The sequence below is a fragment of the Protomyctophum bolini genome, assembly GCF_963924005.1.
Source record: "Protomyctophum bolini genome assembly, chromosome: 13".
Taxonomy (NCBI): domain Eukaryota; kingdom Metazoa; phylum Chordata; class Actinopteri; order Myctophiformes; family Myctophidae; genus Protomyctophum; species Protomyctophum bolini.
The window spans coordinates 28,974,079-28,993,715 of NC_137874.1; the positions used below are offsets into that span (position 1 = coordinate 28,974,079).

The 19,637-nt window shown below is 42.2% G+C and overlaps 1 protein-coding gene across 1 annotated transcript in view; it reads left to right on the forward strand.

Annotated features, from left to right (window-relative positions):
- Positions 1-13,277: 13,277 nt before the first annotated feature.
- gabrb4 (gamma-aminobutyric acid type A receptor subunit beta4) overlaps positions 13,278-19,637 on the forward strand; it is a gene marked incomplete at both ends in the record, with an annotated part of 64,787 nt that continues 58,427 nt past the window's right edge. The window contains 2 exons of the mRNA XM_080779638.1: positions 13,278-13,357; positions 16,600-16,694. Coding sequence (XP_080635764.1) covers positions 13,278-13,357; positions 16,600-16,694 — 175 coding nt within the window. The remainder of the gene's footprint in view (positions 13,358-16,599; positions 16,695-19,637) is intronic.

Consider the following 19,637-nt stretch of genomic DNA (forward strand, 5'->3'; position numbering starts at 1 on the left):
GGCACGTTTCTGTGCTGAGATGGCTGGAGTACTGTACTGTACTGTATGTAATGGTGCATATAGTGTGTTCCACGTGCACATGTAGAAATTATGAAAACAGTCTGGACTGTGGGAAGAGTCATTATTATTCATTTAGATTCAGGCCATTAAATGCATAAAGTGTGCACGTGTTTGTGTATGGGTAAGCATGCATTCAACAGTGTGTGTGTGTGTGTGTGTGTGTGTGTGTGTGTGTGTGTGTGTGTGTGTGGGTGTGTGTGTGTGTGTGTGTGTGTCTGCAATTCTGCATGTGAATATCTGTGCATATTGTACCATATACACTGTAGTACGTGTGTGTTTACATTTGTGTATTTGTCAGTGTAAGCAGTGTGATACCCCTCAATCTAATTCAGTTCATATAGGCACATTGCCTAACGTCTGTTACATATTGTGAATTAATTATTATCCTGCCTTTTTATGTGTGCCTATGAAGTGAGTTGAGTGCATGCATGCGTGCGTGTATGCGTGTGTGTGTGTGTGTGTGTATAATTGTATATGTGTACATGACTGCACTCGAGTGTGTGTGTGTGTGTGTGTGTGTGTGTGTGTGTATGTGTACATGACTGCACTCAAGTGTGTGTGTGTGTGTGTGTGTGTGTGTGTGTGTGTGTGTGTGTGTGTGTGTGTGTGTGTGTGTGTGTGTGTGTATATGTGTACATGACTGCACTCAAGTGTGTGTGTTTGTGCGTGTGCATGCGTGCGTGCGTGCGCACTTTTTTATTGCAAAGGATATGAGTATGACAGCGTATTATTTCCCATCCACCACTCCAGACCTCATATTTGTGAATTCATTATCTGTGTGGCCATCGGAAATGCAACCACCACCAATGCATCATAATCCTTTTGAATCTGAAAGATGGACAGAACTGGAGAAGGACGGGGAGATATGGAGGGGTGTAAGGTGGCGACTTACTGCTCTGTGGCCAATGCTTCATAAAAGAAAAAGAAGAAGAAGAAGAAGAAAGAAATGAAGAAAACGAAAGAAAGCCCTTAAATGCAGCTATATGTGCAGTGGAAAGCCTCTGCTCAGTGAATTTTAAAATACCTTTGGTACCATTGTTTTTTTCTCCTGTGTGTATACAAGCTGCAAGCAGTCACGCAGCTGTTACCATGGCAATCTCTATCTGTGTGAGGAATTCATTAACCCTTTCTCGTAGGAGTTCCATGTTGAAATCCCACATAGAATACAGATAGGGAAGGCAGGAGAGGGATGCCACAGTGCTTTTCTTTCCTTTTTTTCAAAATGCAGCTATTTGTGAGAGGGTTTCACGTATTGGATGTATTGTAGGGAAGGAAGAAAACAACATCATCATTTTTGGCTCAAGTCCACGACATAACTGAAGGTGCATTATCGTGCTTTAACAACCTTGTCTTTTGATTAAGTGGATGTGTTCACGAGTATGCACCACCGTATTTATAACAATATAAACATACTGGTAGATGAGGTGTAGGCTATATATGCTGTTTAACGCATTTAAACCTGAGGACCCGATTCTACAAATGTGTTCTGAATACAGATTTCTGGCTGAGGGGAGAAGGAAATAAATTATGTTTCTATGTTTCTGTTCCTCAAGGACCCCCAAAATTATACTGAAGACTATTTGTCTGCATGCTGACCCCCATTTCAACTTCATCAGATATACAAGCTCATAATGAGCTTGTATATCTGCTATTTGTTAATAACCAAAGTATTAAAAAATAGCTAGTGGTTAAAAAAAAGAAAGAAAATTACACACATGCTTTCCCGGTTTTAATAGGTTAACATGGTGAAGAGAGACCAGGTGAAGAGTGTACCGTAGCCTTTTAAGACAGGTTTACAGGTATAGAGCAATACTTGGGATTTGATAAAGATTGAAGGAGCAGCGTGCCGATATTCAGCTTGATACGCACGCACACACGCACGCACGCACGCACGCACGCACACCGTAGTGGACCAAACTCACAAAGTGGTTTGAGATTACTGATATTGTCATCCTTAGAACCCCTCATACAGTACTAGTGGGGCTAAAAATGAAGGGGAAAAATGAGGAAAAAACAACAAAAAAACATAGGATTAGCGCCAGGATATTGTATTAAGGATTAACACATATCATAAAAAACAGCAAAAGCTTTAAATAAAGTATAATGATTTCTTTCTGTTTTGGCCTATAAGATCTTTTGGCCTACAGGTGGGGGTGTCTCAGGAAAAGCCATGGTGTCAAAATCTCCCATTCAGGGATCATGAACACACTCAGCATGCAAGTTACATGACATGCCGTTAGAATTGTTTTATATAATTGAAATGGAAGGAAACTTTGGCCTATAATGGTGTACTATAGAGGGAAGCTGTGGGGTCACCAAAATCAGTACGAGCCATCTTGACAAGGGCTCGTCTTTCTTTACAGACTAAAGGCACTTCGGCATGGACTCCAAGATACTCCTAGATACTGGCTGCCTGGGACATGAGTGTGAGGCTCTACAGACAGTATACAGCACAGTGCAGCACATCACCAGTAGTGAACTGCCAGGTCTGCTGGGATTCCCCCTACAGTGTGGGGAGGGGTGGTGGAGCTTGCCATTATTCTGCGATCATCGAAGGTTGTTGTTTTGCATTCTGTGTTTTGGTTAATTTGCTCTCATTTCCTTTGCCATGGATTTTACCAAAGCCCCCGCAGCAACTGTATTTGGCAGCCAAGTTTATTACATGGCTGCCATTCGTTCGATATGGTGAGTTCAGCTGTGATGTCACCCGCCAGCGGTGACAGTTCAGTGCACAGTGGCACTTCAGCTTGTGCTGATTGGCGGCTGTATTATCCCTAGGGAAGATATGTCTTAAATTGTGTTGATTGGTCAGCTGTCGTATAACCCCAAGGGACGATACAGCAGCTGACCAATCTGTGCAAGCTTATTAAAGGTGTCCTTTTATCACTCCCATCAAGTAGGGTAAATAGAGGCTGGGTATATGATTCTATTATCTCAGAATGTACAAAGTACTTCAAGTGGATGACAGCAGAATAATTATGTGAAAATCCTTGTCATTAACTATTTAGAGTGGTATAGCAATTTAAATTTAGAAAGCCCCCCTTGCTTCATGATTTGATCTTGCATCAATTCTGCATTAATATGATCGACTTTTAAGATAAACATGATGTTTTTGTATGTTACACAACACAAGAATATTTCTCAACCAATTAAAGACCATGCAGGCCATCCTTGCTGAAATTCGACAGCTGGTATCAGCAGCAAGACATGTTTTTCTTAAAATATTATATTCTCTGTGAGGGAGCATATAAGTGCTGTGTTACTGTATAGCAGCAGGTACACCGTATAGAATCAAGACCTACAGTATATACAGTGGGTATATAGTCTATGTAGCATCAAGTGGTCTATCTCACCCATGCTAATTTTGGAACGTGCGAACCACGTGACCATTTTGAGTGTTTCGGGTCAGTCGGTAGTGTCGCTGCCTGCAGGCCAGTGAGGCTCTGACTCTCTCATTTGGACGTGCAGGCAGGTATAGACTGTATGTGTTGAGCTGCTATACGGCTACAGTAACCCGTTGTAGATGCTCTATCAAAGGCAATCATTGTACATCTCTAGAGTAAATGTTTTGAAAGTAGAGCAGGCAGTCCACTCCACTTAGTATGCTTCCTTGATGCGGACAGTAGGAAGGCTGAGGGGGATTCAGCATATAGCGGGTGGGGGGGCGGGGGGCCCTCTGATGGATCTGATCCTGCACCAGTAGGGTCAGGTGTGTCTATAGTCTGATGGATCTGATCCTGCACCAGTAGGGTCAGGTGTGTCTATAGTCTGATGGATCTGATCCTGCACCAGTAGGGTCAGGTGTGTCTATAGTCTGATGGATCTGATCCTGCACCAGTAGGGTCAGGTGTGTCTATAGTCTCGCGTGGCCAGACTGTTGCCTCCCACAATGCTTCCGTTCATACAGTCTGGAAAATGGAAGCTCTGGTCATGAGCAAGCGCTAAAGCGGATGTGAAGCCTCCTCCCAACTTCCGATTCGTCTCGACAGTGGAATAAAATATTATTATATTATTATGTATTTTCTTGGACGGAAATGACGAACAGATGCCAGCTTCCGTGTTCGGATTGCGGGAGGTGGGGTTCCAGACTCTATAATAGCATTCCGATATATCTGCCTAAAAATATTATATTGTAAAATATTGATATTATGGCATTATAATTAATTCAGAGATTGTGGAATAGTTGTCTGGCTACACGAGACTAGCTGTGTTTAAACCACTTGAAACCCCAGCATGCTTTATTGTGGGAAAGCTTTTGGAGGAAACAGCAGATCGACAAGCCTTCCCCACAATAACAGAAAATGGAAACAACACTAGTATAGAGCCCTGAGGTACTCCACTCAGCCATGATATATGGGGTCTAAGTGGTTAACCTCTACACTACAGTACATGGGAGTTCAACGTTGTAAATGACAAACAAAACTATGGCATATAGTATATATATTTCAATTCGTAAAATCTGATTAACACATCTTAACCTGCCGTTCATATTTTGTGCATGTCATTATTGACACAAATAGTAAAAGCTATAGTAGATCTTTAAAAAAATGTAAGCGATCATTCTGTCTGATACAAACGTGACGTTTTGGGCTTGACAGCTGAGGCCAGCATTCACACTATACCAAGCCAGAGAGGTACGCATTAGCATGACATGGTAAATAAATGGTAAACGGTGCATTACATTCACCCATTCATACATCGATTGCAGCGGAAGCCATGCAAGGTACCAACCAGCACATCGGGAGCAATTTGGGGTTCAGTGTCTTGCCCAAGGACACTTCGACATGTGGACAGGAGCGAGCCGGGATTCGAACCGCTGACCCATGGATCATTGGACGACCTGCTCTACCTCCTGAGCCACAGCCGCCCAGCTGCTCTGTGTCTGCTTGACACAGAACTATCAGAACTATGATGTAAATTCAGTTAAACACTCAGGATTAACCATTTTCCATGTATTGCAATGATATTGCATTCGGTTTGGCGGTGTGACTCTACTCCTGTGATATAACAGATTATCTGTGCAAGCATGACATGGAATACTTTTCCGATACGATACAGTATCTCTAAATGTAAACCTCCTGCCTTCCATATTCTATCGCTACACTGGATTTCATCAACATATTTGGGCAATGTTTCAGCCCAATCCCAAAACCCTCAGCATTTGAAAGCGATCAGTGCTATGGAATATCAAAACACTGCATGATACTGTACATGTTTATCACATGACTGCAAATAATGAATGCTTGATTGATACTCTGTTGTACGACTGTGCCGGATAATTAAAACAATTTCGGCTATTTGCCACCAGTATAAATCAGCCACTCGTTGATAAAATGTATAATGTTTCACATTCTTTCTTCAAGGTCATTCTCAAGCTCTCTCTGCATAGATCTTGTGTCTTTATATGGCTACTCATCGTCTGCAAGCAGGCAGGATGGTTGGTTGCCAGTCGGCTCATGCTGAAGAATGGCTTACAACATGTATTAGTCTCACATGACTAATATAGTCTTTTATATACAGTTTTAATATTACTTGTATGCATTCATTAGTTTTGTGCTACTGTAATTATGAATTCGTATATAGTTTTACATACAGTAGTTCAGAGTGAGAAGGAGCTATCCATGGTGCTGAAAACAGTGCTCTGGTTGTAACAGAAGAAACCTGGGGTGCCTAGGGATAAATATTGATCATAAATAAATATCGCGCGCGCGCACACACACACACACACACACACACACACACACACACACACAGACACAGACACACACACACACACACACACACACACACACACACACGATCAATATTTATCCCTATAGGCATCATATAGTTTATTCTGTGGCAGGGCCCTGAGACAGTGATATTCTGTGTACAGTACAGTATTTAAGGAAACAGGAACTGTAAGAGGACCTGTAAGAACCTGGCTGTAACTATAGCCTCTGGTGTAGAAGTTCCACTTCTTTTTCTGTCCTGGTTAAACCCAGTTTGCCCTCTTCTCTCGAGGACACCTTTTTGTATGAAGTTTCTTGGAAATCTGATGCATGCAGGAACATTCAACAGTAGACTGACATATTCCTTAAGGAAGCGGTTTTGTTTTGGCCATTTATTTTAAACCCAGAATAGTTTTTTTTAGGAATACGATTAACTTGCAACACAAAGAAAAACATATGAGCATTTGTGCCTGTCATAGACATGCGCAGAGCAAGTTCAGTCAGGGAACCTCAGTGCAGTTGCTGCCGGCCGTTAATTGGGCCGCCTCAACATCACGCTCTCATTCACATGATTCACTCAGCCAATCACACACTCACTCCATCTTCATACCGGCTACTTTAACCGGAGGTTTGCATTTCTCGTCCTGCTTCCTTCTTTGCTGCTGCGTATCAGCGCGCTGCTGTATACAAAATGAGTTGTCCTGACTGAACTGTTTTATTGAAGAAAATATTGGGTTTTCAGGTGTGCTAACACAATTACAATTTGGTTTTTTTGCACTAATCATATTCAATAAGACAGATACGGTAGATACTGTAGATTGATTGAAATTTTGATTGATCATTGCATATTGTTCTTATAAATTAACAAAAAGAAGTCCTATATTGTAAAAAATACAGTCACTGGGAAAACTGATCCTTCAACCTACAATCTGTGTTGTAACACACACACACACACACACACACACACACACACACACACACACACACACACACACACACACACACACACACACACACACACACACACACACACACACACACACACACACACACACACACACACACACACACACACACACACACACACACACACACACCTGTCACAGAAAAGTGGTGAAGCAGAATGAAGATATGACGAAAACGTGATGAAATACTCTTAAATGCCTCATTTAAATACTATTCTATTTCAAGTCAATTGGAGTACTTGACAGATATGAACAGTGAAAGGGAAAGGAGCAACAGAGTGACTGGAAGGCTCCAATGCATTAACCATGTGATACTATTTATATATCGGAGGAGTAAGGGTGACCCAGTAACTCACATGTCTTATGCAACATATGAACGGGGGGGGGGGGGGGGGGGGGGGGTTGGGGAGACACGGTACATACACATTTCAAGGGCTTGGGTCTCATTGTCATAGAAGCCAATTAGGTAGCAGTGGCAGCTCTAGTATCAGGTAAGCCTGGGAATAGCAGCAGTACAGTGTGAGTGAGACAGGCTCGTGGGCGAAGTGGCTCAGGGGGTATTGTGGTCGTCTGGGAACCGGAAGGTCCCGGAAGGTCCCCCCGTTCAACACGCAGCTCCACCTGGCTTTCTCTACCCCAGACAATTGTGGTGAGTGAGTGGATACTTCTGGCAGAAGCCAATGTTTCTATTTCAGTATGGTATGAAAATCAAAATCAACAGCAGAGACTAGAAACTAGATTATCCAACAGACTCAATCTTTGGCACTGTTATATACTTACTTAAAGTCTAGAAAACATATATCTGGCAGCATTTTAATGACTTTGGACAAAAGAGGTCACATCTGTGACCTCTAACAATGAGCCGGATAACAGAAAACTGAGAAAAGCCATATATGTTTATGTATAGTACATATATGTTTATGTATAGTACAATATAAGGAATATAATACATATACATATACATATATGTTTATGTATAGTACAATATAAGCTGTCCTTTTACCACTTAAGCCCTATTGAATGAATAGTGAAAATAGCCAATCAGGCTCTAGTCTGAACACATCATGAATTTGATGCTCTGAACACATCATGAATTTGATGCTCTGAACACATCATGAATTTGATGCTCTGAACACATCATGAATTTGATGCTCTGAACACATCATGAATTTGATGCTCTGAACACATCATGAATTTGATGCTCTGAACACATCATGAATTTGATGCTCTGAACACATCATGAATTTGATGCTCTGAACACATCATGAATTTGATGCTCTGAACACATCATGAATTTGATGCTCTGAACACATCATGAATTTGATGCTCTGAACACATCATGAATTTGATGCAACTCATTGCGAGTTTGTAGATCAGTTACTTTCGGTAATTTCGGTAACTTCAGAAAAGCTTGTATTTTTCATTCGATTTGTATGCTTGCCTGTATAATGACATGCCCAAAATAGAAACACCAAGAAGGAAGGAAGGGGTTAATAAGAACCGGGAGCAAAGTGTCATACTTATGTTGCCATGGGGTCAAGAATACTAATGTCTGCTAATTTATACAGTTTAGGCTACTTCATCATACAATTTATATCTCCACACTCTACTCCCTTTGTACTGACCCTCTTCAAAGTAAGGCCTCTGACATGTACAGCCATTGTTCAGCAAGTCAGCAAAATGGCATGTCTTATCAACATTGACCCACAACACTATGCAAAGCACTTGGCAACATTTCAAATGTCATGCAACTGTACACTCACGTCATATGAAATTTGAAGTCTTTGTTTCGACAGGTCATGACAATACAGGCTATTTATTTGATCTTGTAAAAATGTTATGGATTGAAAACCAAGTATAGACCTATATGCTGTAGGTCGGATCGAAGTTGAATTTTGAATGTCAACGCTTCTCCAATGCGAAGCCTGAACTATAGGCTGATAATACGTCCATAAATTAAATGAAGAGCAACTAGACAAAGGGTTTTCTGATTGCTGATAGATTATTGGCAGTTGATGGCTCAACTTATACACTCTCATCACGTCATATTTAGAAGAAGGTTTGGGGCTGTGTTCAGTCCACCAACACCAGGTGTTTTTTTTTACGGAGCACATTCAGTGCATGATTTGAATCGCCTTCTAAAACAAGCACTGTGTATTTACGCTATAAGTTACTCTGAATACTACTACTGCTACAATAAAAACAATCATGTTGATGTAATTTACAAATTCTTTGCAAAGTGCCTTAAAGATTTAAGGAAACCTCATACTAATAAAATAAAGTGAAATGATAAAAACAAGAGGACACTGCAAGACAAATAGTATCAGAATAGAGGATACTGTATATGATTGCAAATGTGATCGTGTCATAAAGGGACATGGCAGCGTATGTTAATCTACTCTACATTCTCCAGGTGTGAATGGCTCTGAAGCCTGATTTAGCCTTTGTCTTATGACTGACTGTGTCCTGCATCTAACACTGAGCTTGGCTAAATACTAAATAGGCATGAGCAGAGGTGAGGAGAAGAGAGGGAGGGAGGGAGGGAGGGTGAGACAGCTTTCTAGTGGTCCAGCGGGTGATGATTATGGCCAAGCTTAAAGGTACATTTGTTGACATTTATCGAAAAATACAATAGTTCCCTGGAACTCCCTTGCGGATTCCTGGGGGTCCCCAGACCCCACTTAGACTTAGAGAACCATGTGCTAGAGAATAGGACTTGGGGTCAGTAAATTTGATGGTAATTCCACCAATTAGATTATGATGCAATGTGTGTGCAAATTTGATGGTTCATCCACAATATACCCATTGCATTTTGAGATATCTTTGCGAGAAGAAGGAGAAGAAGAACACTTGGAATTGATGGCTGTTATAAAGCCCAAAACCTCTAGCTCGAACCAATAGAAAATAGCAAATTCACAGGATTATTGAGTGATCAAGAGCCACATACACATATACGGGTCAGCAAAAAAACAAAAACAACACAAAGTTCCTACCTTGAGTCGTCTTCTACTTGACAGTGATGCCAGGGTCAAACTGTGGAACTGGTAGAGCCTCCGGCTCTCTCTGTAGTTCATGATGAGCCCTCCAGCCATCTCCAATCATCTCCATACTCCATACATCTGGCTAGCTGGCCAGCACTTTCCTTAATGGCACCGACCAGCCTCATTCTCCTGGCTGCCATCTTCTCACTCAGCCTTGGATGTTTAGTACTGCACAGTGCATTCTGGTGTAGTTCAGTCAGTGGTCAGGGATTTAGCCTAGGGCAGGCTTTAGGGTCCAGCATTCACAGGAGGGTCACAGGAGAATCGACTCAGGGCTGAGAAGAAGCTGAGCTTGGGGGTCTGGGGTCATCACCTTAGCTCGTGTACCTGTGGAGCAGATTGAGACACCATAAGCTTTAAGTATAAGTAAGTAAGGTAGAAAGAAAGAATGTGAGCTGACCAAGAGCCACATACTGTACACTGTACTGAGGTGGCAGTGGCTCAGGGGTGACCAGATGAGAACCGCAAGGTTCCCAGTTCGAACCCGGGCTCCCCCAGAGTAAGTGTCCTTGAGCAAGACTCTGAACCCCTAATTTCTCCCGATGTGCAGATTAGTTACCTGCCCTGTTGAAGACTCCTGTGAGTCGAAACATGTTGGCGGTTTTAAACTTTTCTAAATAAAGTACAGTGATTTACTTGCCTTTTTACATTATAAGTTGTTTATTTCACTCTTTTTACTACCAAACATAAGGAGCTTGTGTCTATCTGTTTGTTTGCAGCAGGTGTGTGGCTACCAGAGGATTTTAAAGAGCACGCTTGAAGAATGCTCAGTGCTCAGGGAGTGTCTACTTTCTGGAATGACATCCAGAATTTCTCCTGCCCCTTCATCTGTATACTGTGAGAGTGGAGGGAGTCTTCAGCAACAAATGTTGTAGTGTAAACTAGAGGGCTATAGCTCTAACATATGTCAATGCTGGCATTCTGTGATGTCCCCTTTAAAATATTGATTATGTGAGTTATATTCGCCTAGTGCCTCGGGTCCTGACGACGACGATGATGATGATGATGATGATGATGATGATGATAAAAGCAGGGTTGCTTTCCCTGAAACTACCACATTTTTGCCAAATTGTCTTTTTGGGGGGCGCTAGCCCCTCCTATATACAGCTTTTTGTCATAACTCGTGCCATTGACAATGAAAGGAGAATTCATATCATATGTGTCTGAGAGAATCGGCATTTTGTGCCAACACAAATTAAACGCCTTTGACACTGAAAGGAGAATTTACGTCATATGCGTCTGAGCAAATCGGCTATGTATATAATTCTCGTTAATATTATTTGAGTCGGTATAACATGACCGAGAAGTGGTAGTGGGGCATTGTGTAATGCCTTATCTTAGTGACGTGAAAGAACTAGGGCATGTGAAGGAGGTCGGTGGAGATGATAAGAGCGCCCCTCACTTTACACAGGTGTGATGTTTTTGGTATATAAATGTAGTAGTGCAGCACAAAGTTCATAGGCTATCTGCTCATGAGTCATGACCTATACACCACAGCATATAATGACAGCAACATCTCTCCTTGGCCCGAGTTGGCACAAGGCTCTACTTGGACCACTTTTCCCTGTTACACCATTGGTTCTCAACCTGTGGGTCGGACCCCAGGGGGGGTCCTCAGATGATTTTGGGGTCCCCAGATAATTAGCTTAAGGTTGATATCGATATAGCTATAAGGTTGAGGTTGATGTCACTGCATGGGCCGGCAGTGGCTCAGGGGTAGAGTGACCGGATGGGAACAAACAGACAAAGCTGGGCATAGGGTCAAACATAAAATAAATAACGTAGGCCTATAGCAGCAATATTTTCACAATATCTGTGGAACAGAGTTACAAGGAAATGCCTCAACTCCTACAATTCGAAGTGCGTGTAAGTTCAAATATGATTATTTTGGGGGGGTCAAATCACGGACTGATCCCCCCCGCACACACACACACACACACACACACACAAAAGCCGATGAACAAGCTCTTCGATTTTCCAATCTGCCAATGCCCCCCGCAACCCCCCCCCCCCCCCACCTCAGAATATGGATGCTGGGGTTCAAGTGGTTAAATGAGCCTTTGCGCATAGACTTCGAAACATCACAACTGCATCGGTGCTCGCTGGGTTGCTAGGCAACTGGACAGCACAGAGATCCCCAAAGAAAGCCTCCTCTAGTCCTCTATATGAAAATACAAGCTTGTTTGATTCGTGCACAATATCCATTTGCACACATGTTGGATATTAAGTATGTTTTAGGTAAAGTTTCAAGCGCAAAAAACAGTTTAGTTTCAAAGTCACCAAACGATTTGCGCGCGCATGTGAGACTGTGTTTATGTGTCCGCGCGCGCGTGTTCTCTCAAAAAACGTGGCAAAGTGGAAGAAATGCACGGAACCCAACCACCGACACACTCACAGCATTCTAATGGGCGAGAAAGAAGACAGGCAATGGTTAGGCTGTCGCTAAAGAATTCACCTTAGGTGTCCCCCTCCTCCCCCGGCCGGGCAAATTATCATTTCGACCAAAAAAGACAGAGAGAAAACAGGAAAAAATGGTAAATATGGGAACGACAAGGTTTCTTCATCATGGAGCACTTTCAACTGTTCAATTGTCATTTGTTTAGTGTAGGAGAAGATGCGCGGACCATAAGGCGCCCAATCGCCATTTAAACGCTGGACAGCGCATGGGAAGGCAGCTGGCTGGACTTTCCAATATAGCTTTACACAGGTTTGGACTTTGGACAGTCTAATGTTGTGATAGGCTATAGCCTGCGTAGCCTATAGCCTACTACGAGGCGTCCATATTTCTCGCTATCTAATTTCTCACCAGAGGAGTGATAGAGCCTGCTCTCTGACGTCTGCATCAGATATTAAGCACAGTGCTTTTTTCAATGTGCATTTTCCCCTCGGTGACTTTGCGCTGATCTACATCATCAGCGGCAGCAAACGAAAGGGGGAATGAAGGTTTAATTTTTCTTTTCTTTTTTTTATTTGGAAAAGAATCCACCGCTCCATGCGCAACAATAACGTTTACAGCCCGAAACAAATTGTTGAATTCGTGAAATATATAGTGTCGCGCCTGCACAGCATCTCTGGAACCATGCCTCTTCTGCAGATTTGGACAGGGAAATTCCATCTCCCAATTTAAAACGCCAAGACGTCGCTGCCGAACATCCAACGGGTGTCATTTGTGCCAGACTTTCTTTTTTTAACGGAAGACTACTTGATCATCACTTTTAAAAGTATCGTGTAGGCTGTTTTCGAGCAAGATGTCTGATCTGCTGCTGTTGGTCGAGGGGCTCTGTGACCTGCACGGATTTCCATAGCTTGGGAAAAACAGCGGGGGCCAATTAAGAGGTTTAAACGAGTATTTTAATGAAGTCATTGCATGCGTAGATGTAGGCTAGTTTATTCGATATTTTTTTTTAAAGGCAATTAATTTTGATTGCCAATTTTACGTTATACGTTTTGGGAGGACCACTGGCGGTTGGATTATTGAAACCATATTAGGATTTGTGGAGATGTTGGGTCGTCAAGAAGACAAATTATGTGGAATTTTCTCTGCTTTGGCGGCTTTGTCCTTCGTTTGCTTTGTTCAAAGGTAAGAGCACTTTGATTAACCAATTAGTGAACGTGAAATAGCCATTCAACAAAATGTAGGAATATGCTGTCAAGTGTCAATCGTATTAACTGGTACACAGGCCCACTTATAAGGGATATTATGCTCTCTATAATACGATTCTGTCAGGCGCGCGCGAGCGTAAAACCTTTCGCGTGCACGACATCCAGCCTTTGTGAAACATGGATATAGCCAACTCCCGGTATCAAATCAAAATGGTCATTTACAACGCACAGGGCGAGTTTCTGCCTAATCTCCGTTGGAATTACAGCCCATTTAGTCTACAAGGCTTAGTCGATGATTAGGTGAAATAATTTGATCAATCAGCCTACGATCAATAGGTTACGCTATGGCAATCAGCCAGATGAATTAAGCGTCCAGAGGTCTTGGCCTTTCACATTTTCTTTATTTTTTTATTTTTCTTTTTTATTTATTGTTTTAGCAAACATGAATAACTATATAGTCACAAATCACAGAATCAACTTGACAAACCTATGAACTATAACTATCCACCAACACTATCAGAAATAATAGGCTAATTCAATTTCAAATGAAAGATTTAAGTGAGGTTGCTACATGCTGTAAAATTATTAATTTAATAATTTGTGCAATAATTATAGGTCAATTTACCATGTAGAGGCTCCACTTCCATATTATTATTATTATTATTATTATTATTGTTGTTGTCTTTTAGTTGTTGGCTTAGTACCTGTAGGACATGAACATCAGCTGTAGCACATAATATAGGCTACCCAAAGATCAGTTTGTTTTTACATCAACCTCAGGAGGATTTGAGTTACAGTTGTTAGTGATTCCCTCAGATCTCCTGTCATCCATTTTGACATTTTGGAATTTTGATTGCAGTTGGCCTCTACACCCCAATCATGAACTATATGGAATATATACACCAGTGATTCTCAAAGTGGGGTCCGGGACCCTCTGGGTTCCTTAGATTCCAAATAGACCCTTATACAGGTCTGAGGTCTGTAACTCCAAATGGAACCAAATGGACCCTTATACACGTCTGCAACTCCAAATGGAACCAAATGGACCCTTACAGGTCTCAGAGTTATGGGGGTCCTTGAAATTGAACTTTTTGAGAACCACTGGAATACATAATGTTACAACATGTGGTCAGTGCAGTACAGGTGTGTATAAGAATTGTCCTCTGTTCACAAACCCCACAAGTCCTCTGCTTTCAGGGTGAACAAACTGAACATCTGCACAACATGAGAACTGAACCATGCAATGTCCCTGATTTATCCAGAGCTGAGAGTTTCTCTCTACCTGAGGGAATGATTTGAAGTTCTCCAACACTCACTACACCCCCCCCCCCCAACCACGCGTGCACGCATGCGTGCACGCCGCACACACACGATTTTAACTGACCTCCTCTTATCTCAACCCCCTCATGCTCCCCCGACAACATGTTCTATGCACATGCACACACAAGCACACAATTTAGTGATTTCCTGTTCTCTCAACCCCCAGCCCAAAATACTTGCCATATATTGTACACATATCTTGTCTTATATGCACATGCACATGTCACACACACACACACACACACACACACACACACACACACACACACACACACACACACACACACACACACACACACACACACACACACACACACACACACACACACACACACACACACACACCTCAGCTGGTGAGCTGCACAGGCTTGGACACGTGATCCAGGTTGCAGGTGTGTCAGTCATGGTAGCCATGCCTATACTGTACATTACTACTCTTACTGTATATGTATTTGGCTGCAGAATCCCATCTGGCTTTGTAGAGAACCCAAGACCATGTGTTTTATCACAATGTGTTGTGAGCTTGTAGATCAGCTCTTTTCGAAAAACTGTGAATTTTGAATAGCCAGCTATGTAATATAGGGTTAATGTATAGGTCTATGTAATATACCTGTAGGGATAAAATGGTTGAACCGATTTGGATGCTATTACGGTAAGTCATTTTGCTGAGGACCCCCTGGAATCCCCTCAAGGACCCCTGGGGGTCCCCAGACCCCCCAAATGGACACATACTGTATACTGCTCCTAAAGTATTATACCGGTGAGGGTTTTGATTGTTAAATGATTTCAGTCTGTCAAAAAAAAATTCACTCTTACTTTAGGGACCAACTAGGTTCCTTGATCCATCTCTCAAATACTGGTACCTTTCCATTATAAAGTTACTTGTGAGAGGTATCATCATAAAGTATAGACCAGTCACCAGTGATTCCCAAACAATGTGCCAAGGCATACTATATTCCAGTGCTTTGTGCTCTCTCATTTCCCAATTTAAAAAAATAGCATAAATAGCAGATCTACAAGCTCACAACATGGCGTAGTGTGATGCGTTGAGTGTGGCTATATTCTCAAGGCATGTGTCATTGTGTGCCTTGAGATTTTTGACTTGACCTGCTTGTGGGCCTTTGGTATAAAAAGTGTGAAAAGCACTCATGCTGACCAACTTGGTTCATAGCATAGCATACAGTGACATGGGTCTTGGTAGGAAAAACACAGCATGTCACTGCCAGTGCCAAGTGCCAACATACTCTAGTTGACACTTAAATCAGTCGGGGCAGTTGGCAATTACTTATTCTTTCTTAGCGACTGTTACTGTATCAAGCTGAATCGGCTATTTGCAGATATTCAGTGGCGATGATCAATGTAAACTGCATTTTCTGTATAGTATTATCCAGTTATATATTCTTGTCATGTTAACCACGCTAAACCACAGTGGTTCAGGGGTCTTTGAGGGGGTTCCGGGGTCGTCAGCTAAATGATCGATCGTTCGGAACCAAATGGACCCTTACGGATCTGTAACTCAGAGTGTACGAATTCATTTTGTTCCATTTGTGCATTCTCATAGTTAAATTAACACTGAGGATTCAATAGTATAGATTGCTGTCTCAGAGATAAACATTTGATAGGGGTTAGTGATCAAAAAGCAGTGGTTCTCAAAGTGGGATCCTGGGATCCCTCTGTGAGGGAGTTCCATGGCGGTCCCCAGCAAAATGGGGAACCAGATTAATTTCACTATTATTTCCCTCCACCTCAAATGAGGGTCTAATACGTAAGTCGTGGATCATGGAAATGTTTGAGAATTATTGGACTCATGCATAATCAAACTGTGGGGACCTTGGAATGAAAAAGATTCAGAATCACTGCCCTAAACCTTTGGTACACTCATGGTTTCTCTCTCCTCAGCTCCTCTTCTGGGAACACAGGAATGTCCTTGGCCAAGTCCACTGTGGACAAGCTACTGAAGGGGTACGACATCCGTCTCAGGCCTGATTTTGGAGGTACGTGCAAATTATATCTGATCCCGGAGCTTGAGTGTCAATCCGTAGCGATCATTTAACTACTGAAAAATGTTCACAATTTCACAGTTGAATTAACACTCCAGAATGGGCCATTAAAGCTGCAAGCTTCAAGTTTCATGCCATACCTGGGCCTCCACCAGGCCTCCACCAGGCCTCCAAATTTCAGCCACTCTCCCTTCTTTGGGAGAGATATTGTGCTTATGAGATTCAGGCAGTAAAGTGTCCTATCTCAAACCAGGGTCAGAATGTCTCAATGGAAGAGTAAGGAGACCACCTTTAACTACCGATATGCTAGTTGTATTGTATTAACATACAGTACTCTGCCATACGGATTAGTTAAAACAATGCTTCAGTAATTAAAATAAGCTCCGGATTGAATCTTAAAAGGGTCCATTCTTACACTTTTAGTGTTGAATTACTGTGTCGTTTACTGTGTATCAAGGCTATTTACAAGTCAAGGTTTTCTTTTTTTAATGCAATGATATTTACTTGTCATTTCTATGAAATCTGTTGAAGAGTTAGCCAGTGGCAAAATCTAGGGAATGGCTTTGAAGTGACTGTTACAGCACCATGTCATTACTATGCATCTATTCACATATCCAAGATGGCTGCTTCTCCAGAAGTAGGGCACACATATATACAGTACACTGTTGAATATCTTCTCCAAACCAGTTGATTGTTGAATTTGAATCAAAGTGATTATGTGCTATTTTCAATAAAATAGCCTACCATAATTGATCATTTGTATCACAGATATAGCCATTTAACTACCGGTATACTATTTAAACCGTCCTTAATATAAATGTTTTGCATGCTTTCACAGTCATAATAACGCAGGATGTCATTTTCATCCTGGACCCGTGAAAAACAATTATACTGTATCTAATATTGGCAGCAGCTGTAAGGGTGGCAGCCATATTGAGCTGATCTCTAAAAATACCAGATCTTCCAAGCTCACAACGTGAAACGTTGCGTTGTGAGCTTGTGGGTCATCTATTTTTGGAGATGAGATTTGGCGTATATATGGAAAAAGTGCAGAGGCAACTCATGTCCAGTACAGAGGGTACAAGTGGTTAATTTCTCTGTACAGATTTACATAGGCCACTACCCACTGCCTAGCGTGGATGGTTTGGGGCATAGTATGTTTAAGGTCACTTGGTGATGATGTCATATGTCAACACCTAATGACCTTGGGCAATGTTCTGTGTTGGTGTCTTATATCCTCCTCCTACTGGAATATAAGATTACAGCCAACCACCTACTGTATTTGTTTCTACTCTTCATGAAGCACCATAAAACACCTCCAAAACATGAAAACCCACCTAACCTAACACACTCATGTGCGCACACACACACGTGTACTTGCGCACACACACGTGTGAAATGAACGATCGCTCGCGCACGCGACACACACACACACACACACACACACACACACACACACACACACACACACACACACACACACACACACACACACACACACACACACACACACACACACACACACACACACACACACACACACACACACACACACACACACACACACACACACACACACACACACACACACACACACACACACACACACACACACACACACACACACACACACACACACACACACACACACACACACACACACACACACACACACACACACACACACACACACACACACACACACACACACACACACACACACACACACCTTTCCATTTCCCTTTTCCCTAACCTTAGCCATAAACGATTTACCCATAGCCCTTACCATACTACATCAAACTGCAGTAAAATCAAATTGGGGACACCATGGACACCGGAGCATGAGCTTGTAGATCTGCTATTTTCAGTGCATGACACCGGCATGCAAGTCTCAGTGTGGGTTTCCCAAGCAGAGAGCAGCAGCAGCAGCCTTTCTATCCCTCAGGCCAGAGAGCTGTGTAGTCCATCACAACATCAGTCAGCTGCTTCTGTTCTGACACAACTGCTGACGACCTTCAACTCCACAAAGTGAACAAAGAGGGTTTTAATTTGGTGGTGCTATAGGCTCTGGGACAGATGAACCGGCACTGACAAATGTTTGTAGGCTGAATTGACAGCTACTGAGGGTCCATTTCCATGGGCGCTACGTGGGCGAATAATCCATTGCCATTGAATTGTGTCATGTTTCTTTTTTCTTTTTTTTTGGTTTTGGGCTTTCTTTGCATTATTGTTCAGGTACATGTAAATTCCTTAAATTAGAATACTCAGAAAGGTTATGATTGTGACACCTGAACAGTCTTAGCTATAACACCAGCATGTTTTGCGTTTTTGTTTTGCGTTTGTGACTTTGCGTTTTCTAAAGAGTGAAGAGACCGGAAAGCAATTGTAGCGAGAAGTGATGGTAACCGCAATTGAGCCAGGGATGTTGTGTTTGATGTCAAATCACATTCCGTCGCCACATTTAAGCAATAAATACGCATAACAAGGTATACTATATAGCTACAGTATAAATTACGCAAATATCTGTGTGCCATGCGTGCACGTGTGTACCTTGAAAACGGTCCAAACAATTGACTCATTGCGTGTGTTGCCGGGTGTGAAGTCTATATAGCACCACTGATCCGACCAATATGTTCATATAAGCATTTATTTAGATCCAGCTGTCCAGACCTGCGATTCTGCATGTGTGCGTGCACGTGAGTGTGTGTGTGCGTGCATGCATGCATTTGTAAGTATCTGTTCTTTGCGTATCTCAAGAAATGGACGACCGATCAACTTAAAATTTGCTCAACAAAGTATAGGGTTTAAAGTAACGCTTAAACAACATATTTCGCCACACAAATGGAAATAAAACCCTTTCTTTTTTACTTGCCAGTGCTTGATTACAGTGATGTTTCATGTTTATATGCATCCTCTCACTGTCTCCATACAATCAAT